General features: G+C 42.7%; 1 protein-coding gene across 7 annotated transcripts in view; it reads left to right on the top strand.

Annotated features, from left to right (window-relative positions):
- LOC138764136 (PX domain-containing protein kinase-like protein) overlaps positions 1-21,579 on the top strand; it is a 124,923-nt gene that overhangs the window by 95,126 nt on the left and 8,218 nt on the right. For all 7 annotated transcript variants that reach the window (XM_069939590.1, XM_069939587.1, XM_069939586.1 and 4 more), the window contains 6 exons: positions 1,036-1,114; positions 10,339-10,387; positions 12,098-12,175; positions 14,582-14,668; positions 15,190-15,265; positions 19,930-19,986. In XM_069939590.1, the coding sequence (XP_069795691.1) occupies positions 1,036-1,114; positions 10,339-10,387; positions 12,098-12,175; positions 14,582-14,668; positions 15,190-15,265; positions 19,930-19,986 (426 nt within the window). The remainder of the gene's footprint in view (positions 1-1,035; positions 1,115-10,338; positions 10,388-12,097; positions 12,176-14,581; positions 14,669-15,189; positions 15,266-19,929; positions 19,987-21,579) is intronic.

Genomic DNA, 21,579 nt, shown 5'->3' with positions numbered 1-21,579 from the left:
TGGTCCTTTGTGGAAATAGCATCTTAGATCATTGTTCTTGTATCTCATTTTGTTGTGGATATCTCCAAATTTTTTTTAGAGTATATGATTGTCTTCTAATGCATATGTATTCAGGTTGAACAAGGGAGTCATTGGATGTAGATCAGGAGCAAGACCAGATTTTTCTTATTGGAGAAAACAGTTCAATTATATGTTATATTATTACCCAAGTTGAGATTAATTCATTCAGTAAGGGGTGGGAATTATTATCTTTAATATCCAGGGCTATATAATGCAGTGTATTATCCACTGAGCAGTTGGCTGTAAATGAGTCCGAATGTTCATAATGGATGATTGTGTCATGGTGTGAAAATAACCATTTGTGTTTGTACCATGGCTATAATGTGGCAAATCAGTCAAGGTTCTGCTCAATCAAGCTTGAAGAGATATTGGAGCAGGTGACCAAACACTTGATTAATATATTTTAATTAATGATTTAACGTTGAAGAGAAATGGAAGGTTTAGGGAAGGATTCCAGAGCTTGGGTACTTGGCAGCTGAAGGCACAGCCCTCAGTGGTGCAGCGATGAGAATTGCCAATATTCAGGCTGGAATTGGAGAAAGGAAGTGGCCAGCAGATGCGGTGATGAACAAAATCAAGTGCTCTATTTCTTAGAGCAAGAATACATTAACAACAATTGAATTTGCTGTTAAATTGCAAATAAATCTCGCGATGCTACTATGAACGTCATTGGATGCATATATTAAGATTTAAGTTTTGATATTAGGGATGTAAATAGTTTGGTTCAGTCTTGTGTTGGCTTGGAAGGTGTATGGAGTTAATGCGTAGGTGTTGAGCTATGGTTATGCATGTCAAATAAGTACTTGTGTTGTCCGCTTGTGACAGAGAAGCTATTTGCACCTTTTTAATCTGTTTGAAGCTTGGCTGAGAAAACATTTGTGTACCCTTTTGTTTCAATTTAGTTTTTGTTTTATGAATGAAAAATGTGCAAGGATTGGAATGATTCTTAAGAAGATATCTGAATTTTCTTTACAGTATCGGTGTTGCAGTCTATCCTTTCCGCAGAAGCGTGGAAAACAAGTATGCCAACATTTGCCCAGCTGTTGGAAACACCGTAAGTGGAAAAACAGTTTGTTTAGTCTCCATGTTTTAGATTTATGTGGAATTGCTGATATAATTTAAAAAAATCTTAATTTTTAACTTTTTGGATTAAGTTTTGTTTGCTGCTGGATTGATATTTAGCATACTTGGGTTGAACTGTTCTGAATTTTAAATTATATTTTGGGTACATAATGTGTAATAACTTATTTACCAGCCTGACTTAGTGTCTAGATTACTTGTGATTGCCTATCTTTTTGATGTTGTGGCTTTCCCATTTGCTGAGCCAAGTGTGAGCCTTCCAATTTAGTACTAAATCAAAAGATCAAGTACTTTCGAAATGGTGAACATGTGGAATTGGGAAAATTGAATGTGATAGATTTACATTGTTAAATATGATGGGCAATTATATAAAAAAAAATTGAAAAAGGTAAATGGATCCTAGCTTTCATGTCGATACGCTGTCAATAGCACCAGAAGACTGGAGTAACTAGACGATAGGCGTTTAAAACTATAAGACTTGACACATGCTCTTGTTGCTGGCCTGATTATTACTGAGGGAGGGACTTGGGTGTATTCGCCTTTATTGGGGAATTCCAGGGGGAGGAGTTACTTGGAGGAGGCGGGCCAGCCATACACAGAGATACAGTACCAAAGGCATAACAGCATCACATTCAACCCCCTCTTTTAAAAGAAAATCCAGCAGGATTCAGTGCCCATCACAAGTTCAGCTGGTCCGGTGATCTTCTGTGTCTCAGGGACCACCGCCATGTGGCACAGCTGCCAGTTCCTGGTTGATTTGGAGCATGTCGGCAGTTGCCGTACCTGGTGACTGGGTTGGGGCGGGTGTCAGGGCAGGGTGCTGGAGATTAGCTGTGGTGGTCGTCGTAGCTGGTGCATGGGTTGGGGTAGGGTGCCTGGGTATGTAGTGGTTAATAGTGGTGGTAGGCCTTACTGGGTCAGTGACAATTTCAGGATCTCCTGTGCATGCCAGGTTCCGGACAGAGACAATGTCTTCGTGCTCATCTAGGTATGCCACGTAGGTGTATTGGGGGTTGGAGTGGAAGAGCTGGACCTTCTCAGCCAGTGGGTTGGTCTTATGGCCATGCACATGCCTCCGGAGCAGGACTGGTCTTGGGGATGTCAACCAGGATGATAGAGTTGTCCCTGACTTCCTGGGGAAGGAAAACATTTGTTCATGTGGTGTGGTGTTGGTAGCTATACACAGGAGGGATCTAATCACATGGAGCACCTCTGGGAGAATCTCCTGCCAATGGGAGACAGGTAGGCCTTTTGATTTCAAGGCCAGGAGGACAGCCTTCCAAACAACTGCGCTCTCCCATTCCACCTGTTCTCCCCGGGGGTTATAGCTGGTGGTGATTCCTCGTGCCAGAAGGTACTGATGCAACTCATTGCTCATGTAGGTGGGCCCCCAATCGCTGTGGATGTAGCTTGGGTCCCCAAATAGGGTAAAGATGTTGCGCAGTGCCTTTATAACTGTGGCTGTGGTCATGTCCAGACAGGGAATGGCAAAAGGGAATTGGAGTACTCATCAACGACGTTGAGGAAGTACAGGTTGCGGTTGGAGGAGGGAATCCATGCTCAGGTATTCAAAGAGGCGGGTAGCCTTGATCAGATGTGACTTGGGCTTGGAGAAGCATGCCTTGCACTCAGTACAGACCTGGCAGTTTCTGGTTAGCATTCTGACATTGTCAATGGAATAAGAAAGGTTTATGTCTTTGACGAAGTGATTCTGGGGTGACTGACGTTATTGCGGAGAGCTTGGAGTCAGTCAGACTGTAAACTGGTGCATGTCCCCCAGGATAGGGCATCTGAAGGTTTGTTGAGCTTCCCGGGATGTCATAGATATAGGTGGAGAGTTCTATTCTCCACCTCAGAATCTTATAGTTTTTGATTTTACCCTGCTGTTTATTGTTAAACATAAAAGCAACTGCACGTTGGTCAGTCAGCAAGGTAAATTGTTTGCGGCCAAGTAGGGCCTCCAGTGTCGCCCTGCCTCAGTGATTGCCTGAGCCTCCTTATCTATAGAAGAGTGCCGGACTTCAGGGCCATGGAGGGCATGGGAGAAAAATGGATCTTCCTGCTTAGTTAAGGGTGGCGGTTAGGGCAAAGTTGGAGGCATTGCTCTCCACCTGGAACGTGGTGTATTCATCTATGGCATGCATCGTGACCTTGGCAATGTCCCCTTTGATATGGGTGAAGGCCGCCCGAGCTTCCGCCGACAGAGGGAAGGAAGTGGCTTTCACCAGGGGCTGTGCCTTGTCAGTGTAATTGGGGACCCACTGGGCCTAGTATGAGAGGAAGCCCATGCACCTCTTCAGGGCTTTTTTTTGGCTGTGAGGGAGTGGGAGCTCCATCAGGAGGCGCATGTGGTTGGGATCAGGGCCAATGACACCATGTTCCATGACGCAACACACGTTTTATTATGTGAGAATTCCAAGTTTGTATTGTGTTCCTACAGGTCATGGCCGCATATGGTGACATTGCCCAAATAGAGGAACATGGCCTTGATCCCGTTCTAGCTCACCATCTGGTCCATTTCTCTCTGAAAGACAGACACCGTTGGTGACCCCGAAGGGGATCTGTAGGAAGTGGTAGAGGCGGCTGTTCACCTCAAACGTAGTGTACTGGTGGTCCTCTGGCTGGATGGGGAGCTGGTGGTATGCCTTTTAAAAAAAATCTATGGTGGAGAACACCTGGTATTGGGTGATCTAGTTCACCACATCGGTAATGCAGGGAAGGGGGTACGCATCCAGCTGCATGAAACGGTTAATGGTTTGACTGTAGTCGATCACCACGCAGAGCTTTTCCCTGTTTTTGACCACCACGACGTGGGCTCTACAGGGGCTAGTGCTTGGTTCAGTGATCCCCTCGGTTAGATCCCCTCTGACCTAATGAAGCGCTGCCCCCAGTGCTGTATTGCCCACTCTTGGGGTAATGACTGGGGTGAGATTGGTGAACAGTGGCAGGTGGGACATGTTGGGTTAATTGTTGTATGCTCCTTGGTCACGTGCAGCGGGGAGGGCGGACGGTTTAAAAACTGATGGGTGCGGACCGTGATGGGGGGGGGGGGGAATGAGGCTCTCATCAAACTCCATAGTGATGCTTTTGTCCATGGGCATGCAGTCCATGGGCATGCAGAGCTGAGAGGTTACTAACAGTTTAAAGTCTTCATAGGTTCTGTCATGTATAGTCAGCATCACCATGCAATGGCCACAAATCTCTGCTGACTGGAACCTGGAGGCCATGGAGATCTTGCAACTCACTGGGCTCACCGCGAGGGAATAGACCCACGTGGTATCAGGATGTACAAAGCTCTCTGTGTTCCTGCTATCAAATAGACAGTTAGTTAGATGACCATGTACTTCGACCTCCATCATCAAATGGGGGGCTCTCCTGGTTGAGTACAATTGATGGCAGTACCCTGTCGTCACTGTCCGATTTGGGCCAGTAAGATGGTGCCCATGACCCGGACTGGTAAGATGGCGGCCTCCATTGCGTGCTTGTGGTGCTGTTGCTCGAGGGCAGAAATGGCGGCGGAAGTGATGCTGGCCAAGATGGCGGCCTCCTTGGCACGCACACAGTGTTTTCACTCTGGGGCAGAAGTGATCCCTGAAATGATGCTGGCCAAGATGGCAGCCTCCTTGGCACACGCACGGTGTTGTCGCTCTGGGGCGGAAGTGATGCCAGAAATGATGCTGGCCAAGATGGTCCTGGCCCCCACTGCCCACACCCGGCACTGCTAGGGAGAGAAGTCCTGGATTTACAGACTTTGGCATAGTGTCCCTTCTTCCCCCACCTTGAGCATACTTCTGAGGGTGCTTCTGTTGGCGGCAGAAATGAAGTCGGGGCACCCCTTCGTGGAGGCGATCTGGGACCCTGTGTCCCAAGATGGCGGCACCCGCAGTCCCCACGAGGGGGTCGCATTATTGGAGGAGAATGAGTCCGTGTTACAGAGTACTACATTCAACATCTTGGATACTTTGAAAGCCCTCTGCAAGGTCAGTTCGTCCAGTCCCAGCAGCTGCTGGCGGATGCAATCTGATTGAATGTCTCAAACAAACACGTTTGTATAGACTTCAGCAGTAATGTCCCTGCAGCTGCAGGCTTGCCAGAGTTCATGCAGGACCTGAAAGTATTCCTCGAGGGGCTTGCCGGGTTGTTGCTTGTGAGTGGCCAGGAGATGTCTGGTGTAGAAAGTGTACATCCTGGGCCTGTACAGGCTTTGGAGCTTGATCATTGCCTCTTTGTACGTCATGCAGCTCCTGATGATCGCATAGGCACGGTGGCTGACCCGTAATCGTAGCAGCGTAGCTTGTTGTCATTGGATCCCACGACTTGAGTGGAGGTGTGCAGAAAGTCGTTAAAGCAGAGTAGCCAGAGCTTGAATCGGTCTGGGGCTTCGGGCAATTGCAGATCAATGTCTAGCTTGTCCGACCTCAGGAGTTACTGGAAGACAGGCTTTTATTACCACAAGACTGGGCACATGCTCCTGTTGCTGGCTTGATTCCAGGATTCGTACTGAGGGAGGGACTTGGATGTAATCTGGGGAATTCCAGGGGGAGGAGTTACAGGGAGGAGGTGGGCCAGCTATACACAGAGATACAGTATTAATGGCATAACAGCATCACAGTGGTATCTCTACACAGATCTTGCCTTACCAAAAAAAAACCTTGTTTGTTACTGCTGAGGAAGATTAGATTTGCCTTGGGGTAAATAACATAAATTTATTGGAATGGTACCTAGAATAAATGAGATGGAACATGGAGCTTTGCAGTGCAATACAGGCAGTGCAATACAGACTTTTGATGTTTTGCTGATCGATTATAAACCTACTCTACAAACTACTTTCCCTACCTCGTATCAATCACCCTTTATTTTTCTTCCATCCATGTGCCTGTCTAAGAGTCTTTTAAATGTCCCTAATTTACCAACCTCCACCATCACCCCTGGGAGTGTATTCCAGGCACCCATTACTCGGTATTTTAAAAGAAAACCTATCCCTGATGCTTCCACATCGTTTCTGTAATGAGGTGACCAGAACTGAATGGAATATTCCAAACTAGTCCAACCAGAGTTTTATAGAGCTACAACATGATCACATGGCTCTTGAACCCAATCACCTGTTTAATGAAGGCCAGCATACTTTAAACTTTTTAACTACCCGATCAACTTGCGCACCGACCTTGAGAGATCTATGGATTTGGTTCCCACTGTTAAGTATCCTGTCATTGACCTCTGCCTTCATTTGATCTTCCAAAATGCCTCACTTCACACTTTTCCAAATGAACACTATCACTGCTCCGCCCAACTCTGCATCCTGTCTATATCCTGTTGTAACCTACATCAGCCTTCTACTCTTTCCACAGCGCGCCCAATCTTTGTGTCATCTGCAAACTTACTGACTCATACTTCCACTTTTTCGTCCAGGTCATTTATAACAATCTGAGGGTTCCAGAACAGATCCCTGTGGATTCCCTCATGTCACTACCCTCTGCTCTCTACAAGTAAACCAATTCTGAATCCACGCAACCAAGGTTCCATTGATCCTATGGCTCGTGACTTTCTGAATGATTCTTCCATGGGGGACCTTGTCAAATGCCGTACTAAAATCCATATAAATTGGATGTTTTGTGTTGGAGGAACCGACTAGGTAGATAGAAACTTAATTTCACTGAGTGAATGACTATAGGAGGTGGCCAATAAATTGGAGCAAGGACATTTGGCAGTAAAGTTTGGACTTGACTGCAAAGGATGGCAATAATTTGGATCTTCAGTCCATAGACAGTAATTATTGCTGAATCAGTCAGTTTTAATTCTGAGAATAATAGATTATTTGAATCAAAGGTATAAGGGATACAAAGAGTTGCAGGCAGATCAATTTAGATGTTGCCCAACGTAATTCTCATCAGTGGAACTGGTTATAATGGGATAATTGGCCTGCTCATATGTTCTTAGAATTTTTCTGACCGGTGTTGTAGCGGCTCGCTACCTGGCAAGTGAACCAGCACTCAAAATGGCGGACTAATGCAGCGAGCGCGGAAAGCCTGCGCACAGGAGCTTGTACGGCAGGAACCACTGCCGACCAAAGGCCAGCTTGCCGGTGATGTCACATCTTCCCACAGTGGCGGGAAAATCGGGCCCAGTGGTGGAAAGTTGGGTCTATGAAAGCAGGGCTCGGGGAAATCAATGAATCAGTCATGACTTCACTTACGCCTGTGTGTTGTTGTTCTTCCCTCCTACAATGAAATAATTGATGTTCTAAAATTGGTATCTGTCATCTCTGTTGAGCTTATTCATAGAAAATTGACTAAATGAACTGATGCTCTAGTGTTAGCTTGGAAGGGTTGAAGGAGGAATTTTTTCAATTTTCACATTTATTGTCAATAGTACATGCGTGGCATCACGCACCCTAAGATATTGATTTTGAGGATAAAAGTTGTTTGTGAATCATATGTTTGGGTACCAGATGTACAGGGCTCTCCATAATGTTTGGGACAAAGACACATCTTCCTTTATTTGCCCCTGTTCTCCACAGTTCTAAATTTGTAATCGAGCAATTCGCATGTGATTAAAGTGCACATTCCAGATTTTATTCAAGGGTATTTGTATATTCCACGTATTTACTTTTATAATGTATAATCGGTACGATTGTGCTTTTTTTTGGTGGGGGGGGGAGGTGCTGGTGAACAAAACACAGACTCAATTCCACAAATGTTGAAAAAGATTGTGTTGATTGTTGAAATTACTTTGAGTCTGTAAAAAAAAAATGAAAATAAAGTATGTGGGACATAGCAATGGTACGTATATTATCCCATTCTTGCGATGACTGCTTGAAGTCTGTGATTCATAGACATCACCAGGTGCTGAGCATCTTCTCTGGCAATGTTCTGCCGGGCTTCTACTGCAGCCATCTTCAGCTCCTCCTTGTTTCAGAGGCTTGTCCCCTTAAGTGTTCACTTCAGCATATGGAAGGCATGTTCAATTTGATTTCAATTGGGTGACTGACCGGGCCATGTAAGAATATTTCAATTCTTAGCTTTGGAAAAACTCCTTTGTTGCTTCAGCTGTACGTTTGGGATCACTCTCTTGCTGTAGGATGATACGTCATCCAATGAGTTTGGAGGCATTTGCTTGAACTTGAGCAGATATTTCTATACCCCTCAGAATTAATTTTGCTACTCCCATCAGTAACTCTGCCCTGGCCGTAACACCCCCACCACTATGTTTCACAGAGAAGGCGGTATGCTTTGCATCTTAGGCAGTTCCTTTATACCTCTACACTTTGCTCTTGCCATCACTCTGATGCAAGTTAATCCTGGTCTCATCTGTCCACAAGACCTTTTTATAACACTCTGCAGCTCTTTTAAATACTTCATGGCAAACTCCCATCTGGTCATCCTGTTTCTGTGGCTAATGAGTGGTTTGCATCTTGCAGTGTAGCCTCTGTATTTCTGATCATGAAGTCTTCCACAGACAGTAGTCACTGACAGATCCACACCTGCCTCATGAAGAGTGTTACTGATCTGTCGGACAGGCATTTTGGGATTTTGCTTCATTATGATCATCAATGGAGATCTTCCTTGGCCTCCCAGCCTCATTGTGATGACCGAGCTCACTAGTACGCTCTTTCATCTGAATGATGAACCAAACAGTTGCTTTTGGTATTCTCTCACTGTTTTATTCTTGTTTTTCAGCCTCATAACGGCTTCTTTGACTTTCGTTGGCACAAATCTGGTCCTCATGTAGAAAAATGTCAACTACAGACTCCAAAGGTGATCTGTAGTTCTCTTATACCTGCACCAATGAAGCACTGGTGTATTCACAAACACCAGTGAAGCCAAATAGCCCAAACATTATGAGGGGACTATGTATAAAAAGTAATGTAATTTCCACATGGTCAAACCAAAATGTAAATAAATAACCTTGAATAAAATCCGCAATGTGCACTTTATTTACATGTGAATTGTTTGATTACAAATTTAAAACCGTGAAGCATGGGCAAATAAAGGAAAAAAAGTCTTTATCCCAAATATTTTGGAGGGCACTGTATGCATTTCTAATTGAACCATTGGTAGAAGTCTGTCATTGGTGTCTGGTTTATATGCCTTAATGCCTTGAGAGAGAGATTTAAAACTCCCAAGTTATGGAAGTTTCATGTCTGTTGTTGTCATACTGAGTACCTTGTTTGAGTCTAACAGTAAAATTCACCTTGAGATTTGCAGTAAGTTCTGTCACAAGGTAATGTAACCTTTTCAAAATGGTGACATTTACAGTTTGAATCTATTGCATTATTTTTCTTCAGCATGATACATCTCTTTGGCTTGGCTTCGCGGACGAAGATTTATGGAGGGGGTAAAAAGTCCACGTCAGCTGCAGGCTCGTTTGTGGCTGACAAGTCCGATGCGGGACAGGCAGACACGATTGCAGCGGTTGCAGGGGAAAATTGGTTGGTTGGGGTTGGGTGTTGGGTTTTTCCTCCTTTGCCTTTTGTCAGTGAGGTGGGCTCTGCGGTCTTCTTCAAAGGAGGTTGCTGCCCGCCAAACTGCTTTGCGGAAACTGCCAAAATGTTTGGCCTGGAAGTCAGCCTGAAGAAAACTGAGGTCCTCCATCAGCCAGCTCCCCACCATGACTACCAGCCCCCCCACATCTCCATCGGGCACACAAAACTCAAAACGGTCAACCAGTTTACCTATCTCGGCTGCACCATTTCATCAGATGCAAGGATCGACAATGAGATAGACAACAGACTCGCCAAGGCAAATAGCGCCTTTGGAAGACTACACAAAAGAGTCTGGAAAAACAACCAACTGAAAAACCTCACAAAGATAAGCGTATACAGAGCCGTTGTCATACCCACACTCCTGTTCGGCTCCGAATCATGGGTCCTCTACCGGCACCACCTACGGCTCCTAGAACGCTTCCACCAGCGTTGTCTCTGCTCCATCCTCAACATCCATTGGAGCGCTTACATCCCTAACGTCGAAGTACTCGAGATGGCAGAGGTCGACAGCATCGAGTCCACGCTGCTGAAGATCCAGCTGCACTGGGTGGGTCACGTCTCCAGAATGGAGGACCATCGCCTTCCCAAGATCGTGTTATATGGCGAGCTCTCCACTGGCCACCGTGACAGAGGTGCACCAAAGCATGATACATACCGCTATGCTAAATAACAGCTGATGTAAATCTTTCTAATAAAATGTGTTTGTTCCTTTTCAGATTGTTCACTGATGTTGTGCTCCATAATTCTGTGAAGCCCCAGTTCAAGGTAACATACTTAACTTTAGAGATGAATGGATCAGAACGTTGCATTTTTTTCTGTGTTCTTTAATAGGGTTGTGCAAAGATTTTAACAGTGTTGTTCATTGAGTAGAATAATGTGATTATATTGTTAATAACAACAATTTTAGGTTAAGTCAAATTGAAGTCTTATGTCTTAGAGTTATTTTCCATGCACTTTTGACTAGTTGCATTGAGTCCACAAAACAAGCCATTTCACTGACTTGTCCTCTGACCATTTTGTGCTTCCTTGTCTCTTATCCTTTTCATTTGACACTCAGCACGTCTGACTCAGAATCCAGTTTATTGTCATGAGCATGTGTCACAAAATGTGTCGTTTTACGGCATTATTGTGTCCTTGATGTAGACAGAGTGAAGGTGCTCAGGGAAGTGACCTCACAGTGTGCGTCCAGTCTCTCCAATGTAGAGAAAGTCACAATGGAAGCACCGGATGCAGTAGATGGCACCCACTGATTCACAAGGGAAGTGTTGCTTCACTTGGGATACGTCAATGACAGGGATCTTCCAGTGGCCAATTAGTTCATTTCTGTGCCCCAGTCCTGCTCTGACATGTCTGTTCATGGCCTCGTGAACAGGCAAACCAAGTCCACCCGTCAATTGGAGAAGCAACACCTAATCTTCCGCCTGGGTGGCATTAACATAAACTTCTCCGGTTTCTGCTAGTCTACTCCCCGTTCTCCATCTCTTCCCCATTCCCACTGTGTCCTTTCCTCCAGCTCTCCACCCCCTTCCCTCTCCAATCAGAGAGCCATTCTTCCCCTCCCCCCCCCCCCCCCCACTTATTACCTCCTGCCTGTGAGATTTTGCTCATTACCTTGATGAAGGGCTCAAGCCAAAACATTGGTTCTGTATCTTTATTTTGCTATATGAAGTGGGCTGTGTGACCTGCTGAGTGCCTCCAGTGTTGTGTTTTTACTTTTAGTTAGTTATTTGGTAAAATTGAAAAAATCCTATTTCCTTGCACATCCATGTGAACAAACAGATTTCACGAATCCATTCACAATTCCCCTCGCTTTCTGTGACCTATTTCAATTTGCGAGATGCTTGGAACCCAATTCCAATATTAATGGTTTCTCCATTGGGCCCTTAAAGGGCCAGCTGCCAGTATTGAAATGCCCAGAAACCATTATTCAGAAATAAATATTAACCAACTTTTGTAATCCACTGAGCGATACCAGGGATGAAAGGACTAAATTGCAAGGGGAAGTGGGTTTATTTCCTCGAGCTAAGTATCTGATTAACATTGCTGAGGTAATGCATCTAATTTTAAAATGGAGCTGGGCCATTTCTGATGTATATCATCGACCCAAAAATAGGAGGAAGAGGATGTAAATTTTTAGGCAATTGAAAGTTTGAAGATTGCATTCGATTTCTTTTTAGAAGGTAAGAGTATGAAGGGGCTTGGACTAAAAGTTGGTAAACGGAGTTGAGCCACAGATAAAACTGAAAATAATTTAAGTTCGAGGGGCAAAATGATAAACCTGTTCCTGTGCTTCTGATGTGTGAGGTAAACGAAGAAGAAATGTGAATATCAGCAACTTGTATTTTACAACCACGCCTGGTTGGAAAGAATAGCATAATGCACACAATCTTGGAATGAAAATTCTTTACAAAGCAGTTTATATAAAAGGGAGCATTTCCTGTATAATTTTGTTTTCTTCTCTTTTTGCCATGGTAGATACCTAGTAAACTGAAAGAAGCTTTGAAAGTAGCAAAAGAGTGCATGGAGAAAAGGCTGAATGAAGAGCAAAAGACAGTGAGTCAAATATTTCTTTAATTTGAAAAACAAAATTAGATGCTGGAAATTGAGGCAAAAATGTGCTGAAAATACTTGGAAGGTGTCAACTGTGGAGAGAGAAAAACAGAGTTAATGTTTCAGGTTTTTCATCAAAACAGGAAAAGTGAGAACACCAATGTGCTTTAACTTCCGGAGTTGAATGAGTGGGGAGAAGAGAATGTTTATGATAGGAGACAGGAAGTAATCCCTTCAAAGTCAGATGGATGAATGTAAAGGGGATGAGGGAGGGAACAAAAAACGCACGAGAAGCATGTGCTGCATAGCCTGAGTATTTCCAGAACTTTCCGTCCATCCTTTGGACGCTGTCACCGGTTATAGTGGATTGCATTGACAAATATAACCAAGCCTAAAATGTATCACTCTCTAAAAATGTATTTATGAAGGTTATTCATAACCTGCAAAGTGATATTTTAGCTACTTCTACGTCTGATCTGTCGTCATTTTATTTTTGCTATTTCATTCATGATAAAGTATCTTTGTCATGTACCAAATAATGAAGTAAAGGCTTTGTTGCACATTTAGATTGTGAGATGTGATGCATGGGATTTACCAATCTTTATGCCAATACTTTGCATCTGACAGTTTTATTAAATGAATTATAGTACAACTCTGATTATCCAAAATTGGATTCTCCGAAATCCTCATTTATCCGAAAATTTGTTAAAAATTTCAGATAAATGAGGATATATAAAACAAATCAGAAATCCTCATTTTTTTGGAGCTGAACTGACCTCACAGATTGAAAATAAATTCACTCAAAATGAAATTCAAACAATGATTGCCCTCGTTTCAGCTAACTCCCTCCCATTTCTTTCCATTTCTTCTTTACCTTCCCCCATTGACTTTTCTCTCCAGCTCTCCCTCTCAAACTGCATGTCTCTGTCTCCTAGCCGCAAGTGGTCGAAAGAATCCCTTGCCCCAGAGTCATCAAAGAGAGCGGCCTCCTGGGCAGGAGTGAGACCTCTGGCTCAGTGGCGTACCCTCTCCTTTCCTTCTCTCCTATCCCCCTTCCCTCGGCACACTGGAGCTCCCGACGCCGACTCTGAACCCTCCCTCAGCATACTACCACACACACACGCCTAGAGAAGGATTCTGAGTTGGGACTCTGATAGCGGGAGTTCTGGTGACTGGGGAGACAGGAGCCTGCCGACTTCCAGTGAGTGTTCCACTGGCCCAGAAAGCCTCCCCGGGGATCAGTGGCAGCGGTGGGGACGTGTTGGGGATGGGTGGCGGCAGTTGGGAGGTCTCTTGTGGTTGGCGGTGGCATTGGGGATGCCTCAGGTATTGGCGATGGTGATTGGTGGCAGTGTTGAGGATCAGCAGCGGTTGTTGGGAGGTCTTGATGATTGGCGGCAGTGTTGGGGAGATGTCAGGGATCAGTGGCGGCCAGCATTTTTTGGGTAAGAATTAAACATTATTTTAATGCTTAAAAAGCCTTCCCTTGTTGTTTGTTGTTGCTTAAACACTGTTACAAATGATTTGCTGTTGCTTCTTGGCTGTTTTTAAAAGTGGCCAGTTATCTGAGAAAAACCATTTTGGATAATCGGGGTTGTACTGTAATCTATTATTTTATGTCAGTTTCATATCTTTCTATTTTCGATTTATGCATTTGCAACGTTTGCAGAATGTACAAATGGAGGGTTTTTTGGCTCAATCAGGTACCAACTTGCTTGAATTGGTATCTGTACCCTTGAATCAGGAAGGGGAAATTGGTCATAAGCTTCTGGTCTTGTGTGCTAATGTTCAAAAGTCTCCATTGCTGACTTGAGAGCAGAATTCAGCCTTGATATTTGTCTTCTCAAACCTGCCTAAATTCAAAAGCATTCTAATTTGACCCAAGTAATTGCTTTCACAGCGAAGTAGAAAATGACAAATGGAGTGAAAGGGAAGTTGGGATACTTTATTGTAAACATCTTTTTACAAGCGCAATTTCTTATTTTAAAAATTCTCTCTAAGCACCCCAGGATAAATTAGTTTTCATCAGTAGTTTTGAGAATTGGGTCTTCTAGGAAGCTACTACTGCATGACCTTGAAGTACACTTCATATAGTTGGCCCTCGTACCTACATAAAGGCACTTCAGATCCAGAATTGTATTAATTCGGATTAGGATTGATCTAATTTTAGTGCGTTGATTCTTCGGAACGTCTGAGTTAGAGTGTATGAGCTTGACAAACCACGTTAACCATCTTGACTACATTTGAAGCAGGGTGGAAGAGGCTATATCCACTCCATTCTCAGCTGAGAGTGCTTTTTAAAATTTTAACATTAGAGCAAACCCACATAAAAATCAAAACAATCTGCCTAAATGTTTCCTGTTCAGGAAAATTTCTAACCAAAATTTACATTGGTCTCCATTTCTAAAGATTCATCGGCATAAAAGACTGGCAAGGGCGCAGTCTCACCATGGATCCGAGGAAGAGAAGAAGAAGAGAAAAATCTTGGCCAGAAAGGTAACTTAATTTTTTGAGATTTTGACAGCTGGGCTACTTAAGTAAACTTGTATTCCGTTTAACATTATCGACCTTCAAACTGGATACCTTGAAAACGTATTTAGAATCTTTAATTAAAATGATAACAAAATAAGGTGTCAATTTCTACGGAAAACTATCTTTTTCTTATTTTGACTGATATGCATGTTTTTAAAATACCACTGTCAAATTTAGTTCTAATGAAGTGTACGGTTTTCTTCCCTATAACAATATTCTGTTCTATCTTCTCTTGTAGCAAGCCAAGGTAACAACACTTGCTTCAGTTGAGATCTAGTGATCTTATTTTACTGGTGCTTTGGCTTTGTTAATTGTAGATCGCTGTAGTTCATGCTTTCATCTTTTACTGCATGTCTATTTTTAATGGGAATTGCATGGTACAATTGAGTTCAATTGCTGCATCAGTTGTTGCATGGATGAAATATGGAGTAGTTGCACTGTGTATTTCACTTTTTCAATTATTCACACGTTTCTCTTGTATGCAGAAGTCAAAGCAGTCTCTAACTGAAAATGAAGTGGATAACTCAACTAAAAGCAACAACTCAAACAATGCAAATTCTGGTACTTTTTTTGTTATTAATATTCAAATCAGTAATAAGCAATGAGCTGTGGCAGGAACTCAGTAGCAGCATCCATGGGCAGAAAGGGCCAGTTAGCAATTTGTGTCTGGATTCTATCAAGACCTGACCCACTGAGTTCCCTCAGCAGCTCATTGTTTGCCCAGAAATCTAGCATCTGCACGTGGGCCATTAATAACATTGCTGGAAAAAAAATTCTGATCAGGAATTATGTTTTGGTAATCGTACAGCTGAAGAATTCAATTAAAAAAATTCTTTGCTCCTTTCCCCTTGAATAGCCTCCAAGTGGAGCTAGAATTGTGTTGGCTCAGTTTAAAACCAAAGCCACATACAAAATAGCGAATTTCAACCCACAATGACAGAAGATTGGCACCAAGGTTAGTGTAGACCAGCCATTTATAACAGGGGCCAAAAAGCCCTTCCCTCCACCCCCCCCCCCCCCCCCAACCTCAGGGGCCACAGCACACTTTGAGGGCCATAAAACATTTTTTAATGCTTTTTATGTAGTCGGTGGGAGAGAAGTCCGGAGGAAACCAACTAAACTTGACTGATTCACAGGGAAGGGGCCCATAAACTTTGTGCAGAGCCCTGAGGTGGTCATAGTCAAAAAAAGCTGGTGTAGACAAAGGATTCTCAATGATCAAAGACACAATGTGAATCAGTAAATCTTGTGTCTAATAGTGGATGATGAGGTGGTCTTTTCCTTCAGACTTCTCTAGTTTTGAATAGATTGAGGGGGACAATGCCACATTATGTAAATAATATAAAATGGCTTTGTGTAGTGAGAAATGTTTGATCAAAAGCTGTAATTGAACAGTTTAGGTTCATTTTTAAAATTTTAGACGTACAGCACGGTAACGGGCCCTTTCAGCCCACAAACCCGTGCCACCCATTTACACCCAATTAACCTACAACTCCCAGTACATTTGAAAGGTGGGAGGAAACCAGCGCCCCGGGGAAAACCCACATTGACACAGGGAGAACGTACAAACTCCTTATAGACAGTGCAGGATTCGAACCCCGGTCCCAACCGCTGGCGCTGTAATAGCGTTGTTGCTAACCAAACATTTCGCCCCTAATTGAACAGTGTCAAAAAAGAGATCATAACATTTCTGCTTTAGGTTATATTTGACTTTTTAAGGAAGAGTATATTTTCAAGCATCAACTTTTAAAGAAATATCATGTATATCAACTAAACAATTTCTGATTTTTGTGCACTCATTGATAGAAACTTACAACTTTGCTCTAAATCCTATTCCATTAATGTGTTCATTGCATTCTCAACATCTTGTATATTGATATAATGTTACCATTGGTATCATAAATTTAAAGAAAGCTTTAAGCTATAGATGAAATTCACAAACTTGAGGCGAGAAAACTTGCATGTTGAGCTGGTGGAAATGCAATGCTGGCGAGCATTCATTTCAAGAGGAATAGAAGATGAGTGCAGGGATGTGATGTGGTGGCTTTATGGCACTGGTGAGTCCTCAGTTGGGAGTAGTGTAAGCAATTTTCTGCTCCTCATTTAAGAAAGACATGAGAGAGGGTTCAGAGGAGTTCACAAGCATGATTCCGGGAATGAAAGGATTATCACATGAGGAACGTTTGAAGGCTCTTGGCCTGCACTGGTTGGAATTTAGGTGAGTGGGGTGGGGGGGAGGGGTAATCTCAATGAGACATTTTGAATATTGAAAGGTGTGGACAGAGTAGATGTAGAAAGATTGTTTTACCCATCGTGAGAGTGTAGAGCACACATGCCAAACTCAGGCCCGTGGGCCAAATTTGGCCCGTGATATAATTATATTTGGCCCGCAAGATCATATCAAATATGTATTAGAGCTGGCGCGCTGGCCGCCGTGCCAGTATAGCGCATGCACAGCGAATACTACAAATCCCAGAATGCTTTGCAAATGCGTTGGCGTCAGCCCGCTAATCGCCCCCACCTCCTCTGTTTACGTTCATTAGCATCTGCGACTTGTCGCCTAACTCACGTGTAATAAACCCCTTACGAAAAATGGCCAAACGAAAGACAGAAAACAGGACCTTTCAAGACAGGTGGGAGGCAGACTATATGTTCATCATTTTAAAAGACAAACCTGTTTGTCATTGAAGCAAGTTGTTATTTTTTTGACTTGTTGGCTTGTGAAAAAAAAACATTCAAAAGGAGCTTAAAGGCTATGGAGAAATATTATTTATTGAATATTTTATTTCTCATTTGTTAATGCTTCTTCTGGAAGGAGTTTAACCAAAACTTATTATTAAACATTTATTTTAATAAGAAAAAGTTTAGCATTACATATGTTGAAAGAAGAGAAAACATGCAGATGTTGTTGAAAATTTTCAATAAATATTTAGTTTGGCCCACGACTTAGTCCAAGTTTTTAATTTTGGCCTTCTGTGAATTTGAGTTTGACACCCCTGGTCTAGAACAAGAGGCTACAACTTCAGGATTAAAGGGTGTCAGCTTAGAATAGAGATGCGATGGAATCTGTGGAGTTTGTAGTCATAACAGGTTGTGGAGGCCAGGTTATTGGGTATATTTAAGGCAGAGATTGATAAGTTACTGATTATCCAGGGCGTCAAAGCTTTTGGGGAGAAGGCCGGACAATGGAAAAATGGATCAGATCATGAATAAATGGCAGGACAGACTTGATGGGCTGAATAGTCTATATCTGCTCCTGTCTTATGGTCTAAAACATAATTTGTGCGGTGGAGTTCAATAGTCTAGTGGTTGGATTGCTAGAAGCCGTAGACCAATGGAAGTGGTCAAATCCAGCCACAGTAGCTGGTTGAGCCCATTAGATACAATGCATCCTTCAGGTATAGAATTCTGCTTGTGTGATTCCAAATACTTGTAATTCACTCTCAGCCACTGATTGAAATGCCCATTCAAATTCAAAAGGTAGTTAGGGATACACAAAGCTTGAACGAGATGAATGACCAAAGTTCATGGAGTGGAGGGGGGAATAATTATTGTGGTTCAGTTTGTTCTACCCTCCTGATGATGGAGTGCAGCAATATTGGAGAATTCAATAGTCAATTTAAAAATAACTGATTTTGTTCACTGAGTTATCAGAATTTTTCATTGAAGTGTACACATTTAAAGCCTAATGAGCCTTTGTGTAAATGTTGAAAGAATCAGATAGCATTTTGCCTTTTTGGATGTTTATTGTATTCTTTGCATGCTTCCTGAATTTGATTTAAATTGTTTTGCATGTTCAGTAACTTGTTTCTTGTGTGAATAAGGGATTAATTTAGTTGTATTTGACTAAATATTTTTGTACTGTTAAAATTAACAAAGGTTTCCAGCAGTGCTGGGGAGGTTGACAGATTTTAAAATTTAAAGCATTTTAGTTATTCTTGCTCAGAGTCCATTATTCCGTGGTCTACCTTTGTGAAAGGTGAGGAGTAGTTGAACCATTTGGGTGTGGAATAAGAAAGCATTTTTTTGGTGTCACATATTGACAAGCATACTGTCAGGACACGTACCGTCCTTTAAATTCAAAGGAAGTAACCTGATGGCAGTGAGAGCACCATGAAATAAAGCTTTTGTTCTGTTTATTTTTGGGAATAAATGAAACTTTTGTGAGATTTTTTTCAATGGAATAGATGTTGCATTCAACAGTGATCGATGTTGAAATATTTCATCTGTATGACCTGTAGAGAAGATTGTCCTGTACAGGACAATATGTAAAGAATAGCATATAGAATATGAAGAATAATTATTCCTGAACAAAATAGATTTTTACATTTGTGTATGTTGGGGGAGGGGGGGGGAAGGATTTAAGTGCAACTCTGATTATCCAAAATGGTCTGGATCAGGCCTATGTTTGATAAATTTTTTTTGGAGAACTGGTCATTTTTTAAAAAACATCTGATCACTGAGACCACCCAACTGCCGCTGCTGATCCCTGACACAAACCCACCCCTGCTGCTGATCCCTGGGGAGGCTTCCCATGTCAGTAAAACACTCACTGGCGAGTCAGCGGGCTCATGTCTCCCTGTTCATTGGAGCTCCTGACACTGGAGACCTGACTCCGAATCCTCCCCTAGGCTTACTGCACACACACTCCAGGGAAGGATTCTGAGTTGGCGTCGGGTGTGCTGAGGGTGGGAGGGGAGGGAACACCTCTGAGCCTGAGGTCCCAAGCCTGCCTGGGAGGCCGCTCTCCTTGATGATATTGGGACAAGCGATTCTTCCGACCACTTGCGGCTGGGAGACAGCAGCACCCAGTTTGAGCAGAAGAGTTGGAGAGAAAAGTCAGTAGGGGAAGGTAAAGAAGAAAAGGGAGGGAGTTTCCTGAAATGAGGACATCGTCGTTCTAATTTTGTCTCAAGTGAATTTTTTTTCAACCTGTGAGGTCAGTTCTGGTCCAAAAAAAAATTGGATAAATGGGATTTCTGATTTGCTTCGGATATCCTAATTTATCCAATTAAAAAAAAATGTGTATAAATGAGGATTTCAGAGAATCCCATTTTCAGATAATTGGAGTTGTACTGTACATATGAAATGTAAAGAAAATTTCAATTGTAAACCTCTTTTGTAGTTCCTTGAGCATTTTAACATTTATCATTGATTTTAATTATGTGGCGTGTTGACTTGAGAGTGGTGTATTAATTTATTTTTAACCACAATCTTCCCTTTAGGCTCTGGTGCTAGTTCTCCTTTAACGTCACCATCTTCACCAACTCCTCCATCAACTGGTAGGTGATAAAGTGTTTCTTAATATGGTAGCAAGTATAGTCATGGTATTTGTTATTTAAAAACTATAATGACATCTGCCTCTTGAGAACTTGAATGAGTCTAAATGAGGTTCCTTTTTGCTTTATTCATAATTAATATAACTGAAGCAATTAGAATTGTTTTTCAATATTAAGAAGAAAACGGAAGCAGATATTTTTTACTGTAAGGCCTCTTGGGTAATTCATGCTACTCAGTCTTACTAGCTAATGATTGGCTGCTGGGTGCCTATGAAAACTTGCAAATTAGGTACAGAAAATGAGAAGCTGGACTCTGGCAAGTGCATTTCTCTTTTAAATCTTCACCATCCTTTCAATATATGTCTTGCTGCTTATCAATTAAAGATTCCTTTATTGTCATGTAATAGCGCATGAGATGTAATATTACGTGAAATTATTGTCTGCGTGCCATAAGGCAGACAAACCGTCACCATTAATGTTGCCTGGCATCCCTTACAATGAGAGAAAGAGAAGCAAAAGAAAGTCCCTTTAGTCATTGGGTGCCTGTGACTTCTGTTTGATCTATCGGCAATTCGAGCTCCAGATCGAAACCTCTGATAGGATCAGGAAGCCTTCAGCACCGGGGCCCTTCTTGCCCTCAGCACCTTCTTGAATCCTGGCTCTTATGAGGCATTCTCCACCAGCCCAGACCCCCGCAGCCACTGAGCCCCTCATGGCCACTGCTATCTTGGACACAGACCCTGGGATTGCAGGATTTTGCTTGCAAACACCATCAGCTCCTTTTAACAGACTGTTTAAAGTTTGTATGGAGCTGTTGGCATCAGGCCCAGGAGATCGAACCCTTTGGAGCAGCGCCGTCACCCTACTCTCCCCAGGTCAGCGGTAGCGCGGTCAGCAGCACCACAATGGATGTAGAAAATTTAATTTAGCCTAAATTCATCAGGACTAAAAATATTGTGAGGAGTTAGTGCCACTTGGTATTTTCTTGAGTTTAGAACCAAACAACTATAGCACAGAAACAGGCCACTTTGGCCCCTCTAGTCTGTGCCAAACTTCTTTTTCTTGCCTAGTCCCACTGACCTGCACCCAGTCCACAGCCCTCCATACATCTGTCCAAATTTCCCTTAAATGTTAAAATTGAGCCCAAGTCAACCACTTCAGCTGGCTGCTCGTTCCACACTCCCATTTCTCTCTTGAGTGATGATGTTCCCCCTAACTTTTCCCTCAACCCATGTCCTCTTGTTTGAATCTCACCCACCCTCAGTGAAAAAAGCCTATTTACTCTTGTCTATCCCCCTCATAATTTTAAACACCTTTATCAAATCATCCCTCATTCTTCTATGCTCCAGGGAATAATCTTTAAAGTCTGGGCAACATCATAGTAAATATTCTCTGCACTATATCTTGCTATCCTTACTGTAGTTAGGTGACCAAAACTGCACTCAATGAGGAATAAGAATTGATCTTATCAAGACTTAAAATAATTTGATGAATAATTCTCCTGGGATTCAAAGAGGAAGGCTGTAATCATAAAATAAATAAGGATCATTTAGGAATGGAATTAACAAATACGTCCACATGCTTAGATAATGCTTG

The sequence above is a fragment of the Narcine bancroftii genome, chromosome 5 (assembly GCF_036971445.1).
Source record: "Narcine bancroftii isolate sNarBan1 chromosome 5, sNarBan1.hap1, whole genome shotgun sequence".
NCBI classification, from domain to species: Eukaryota; Metazoa; Chordata; class Chondrichthyes; order Torpediniformes; family Narcinidae; genus Narcine; species Narcine bancroftii.
Note: the sequence above shows the minus strand (reverse complement) of the source record. Positions and strands in the feature narration are given on the sequence as shown.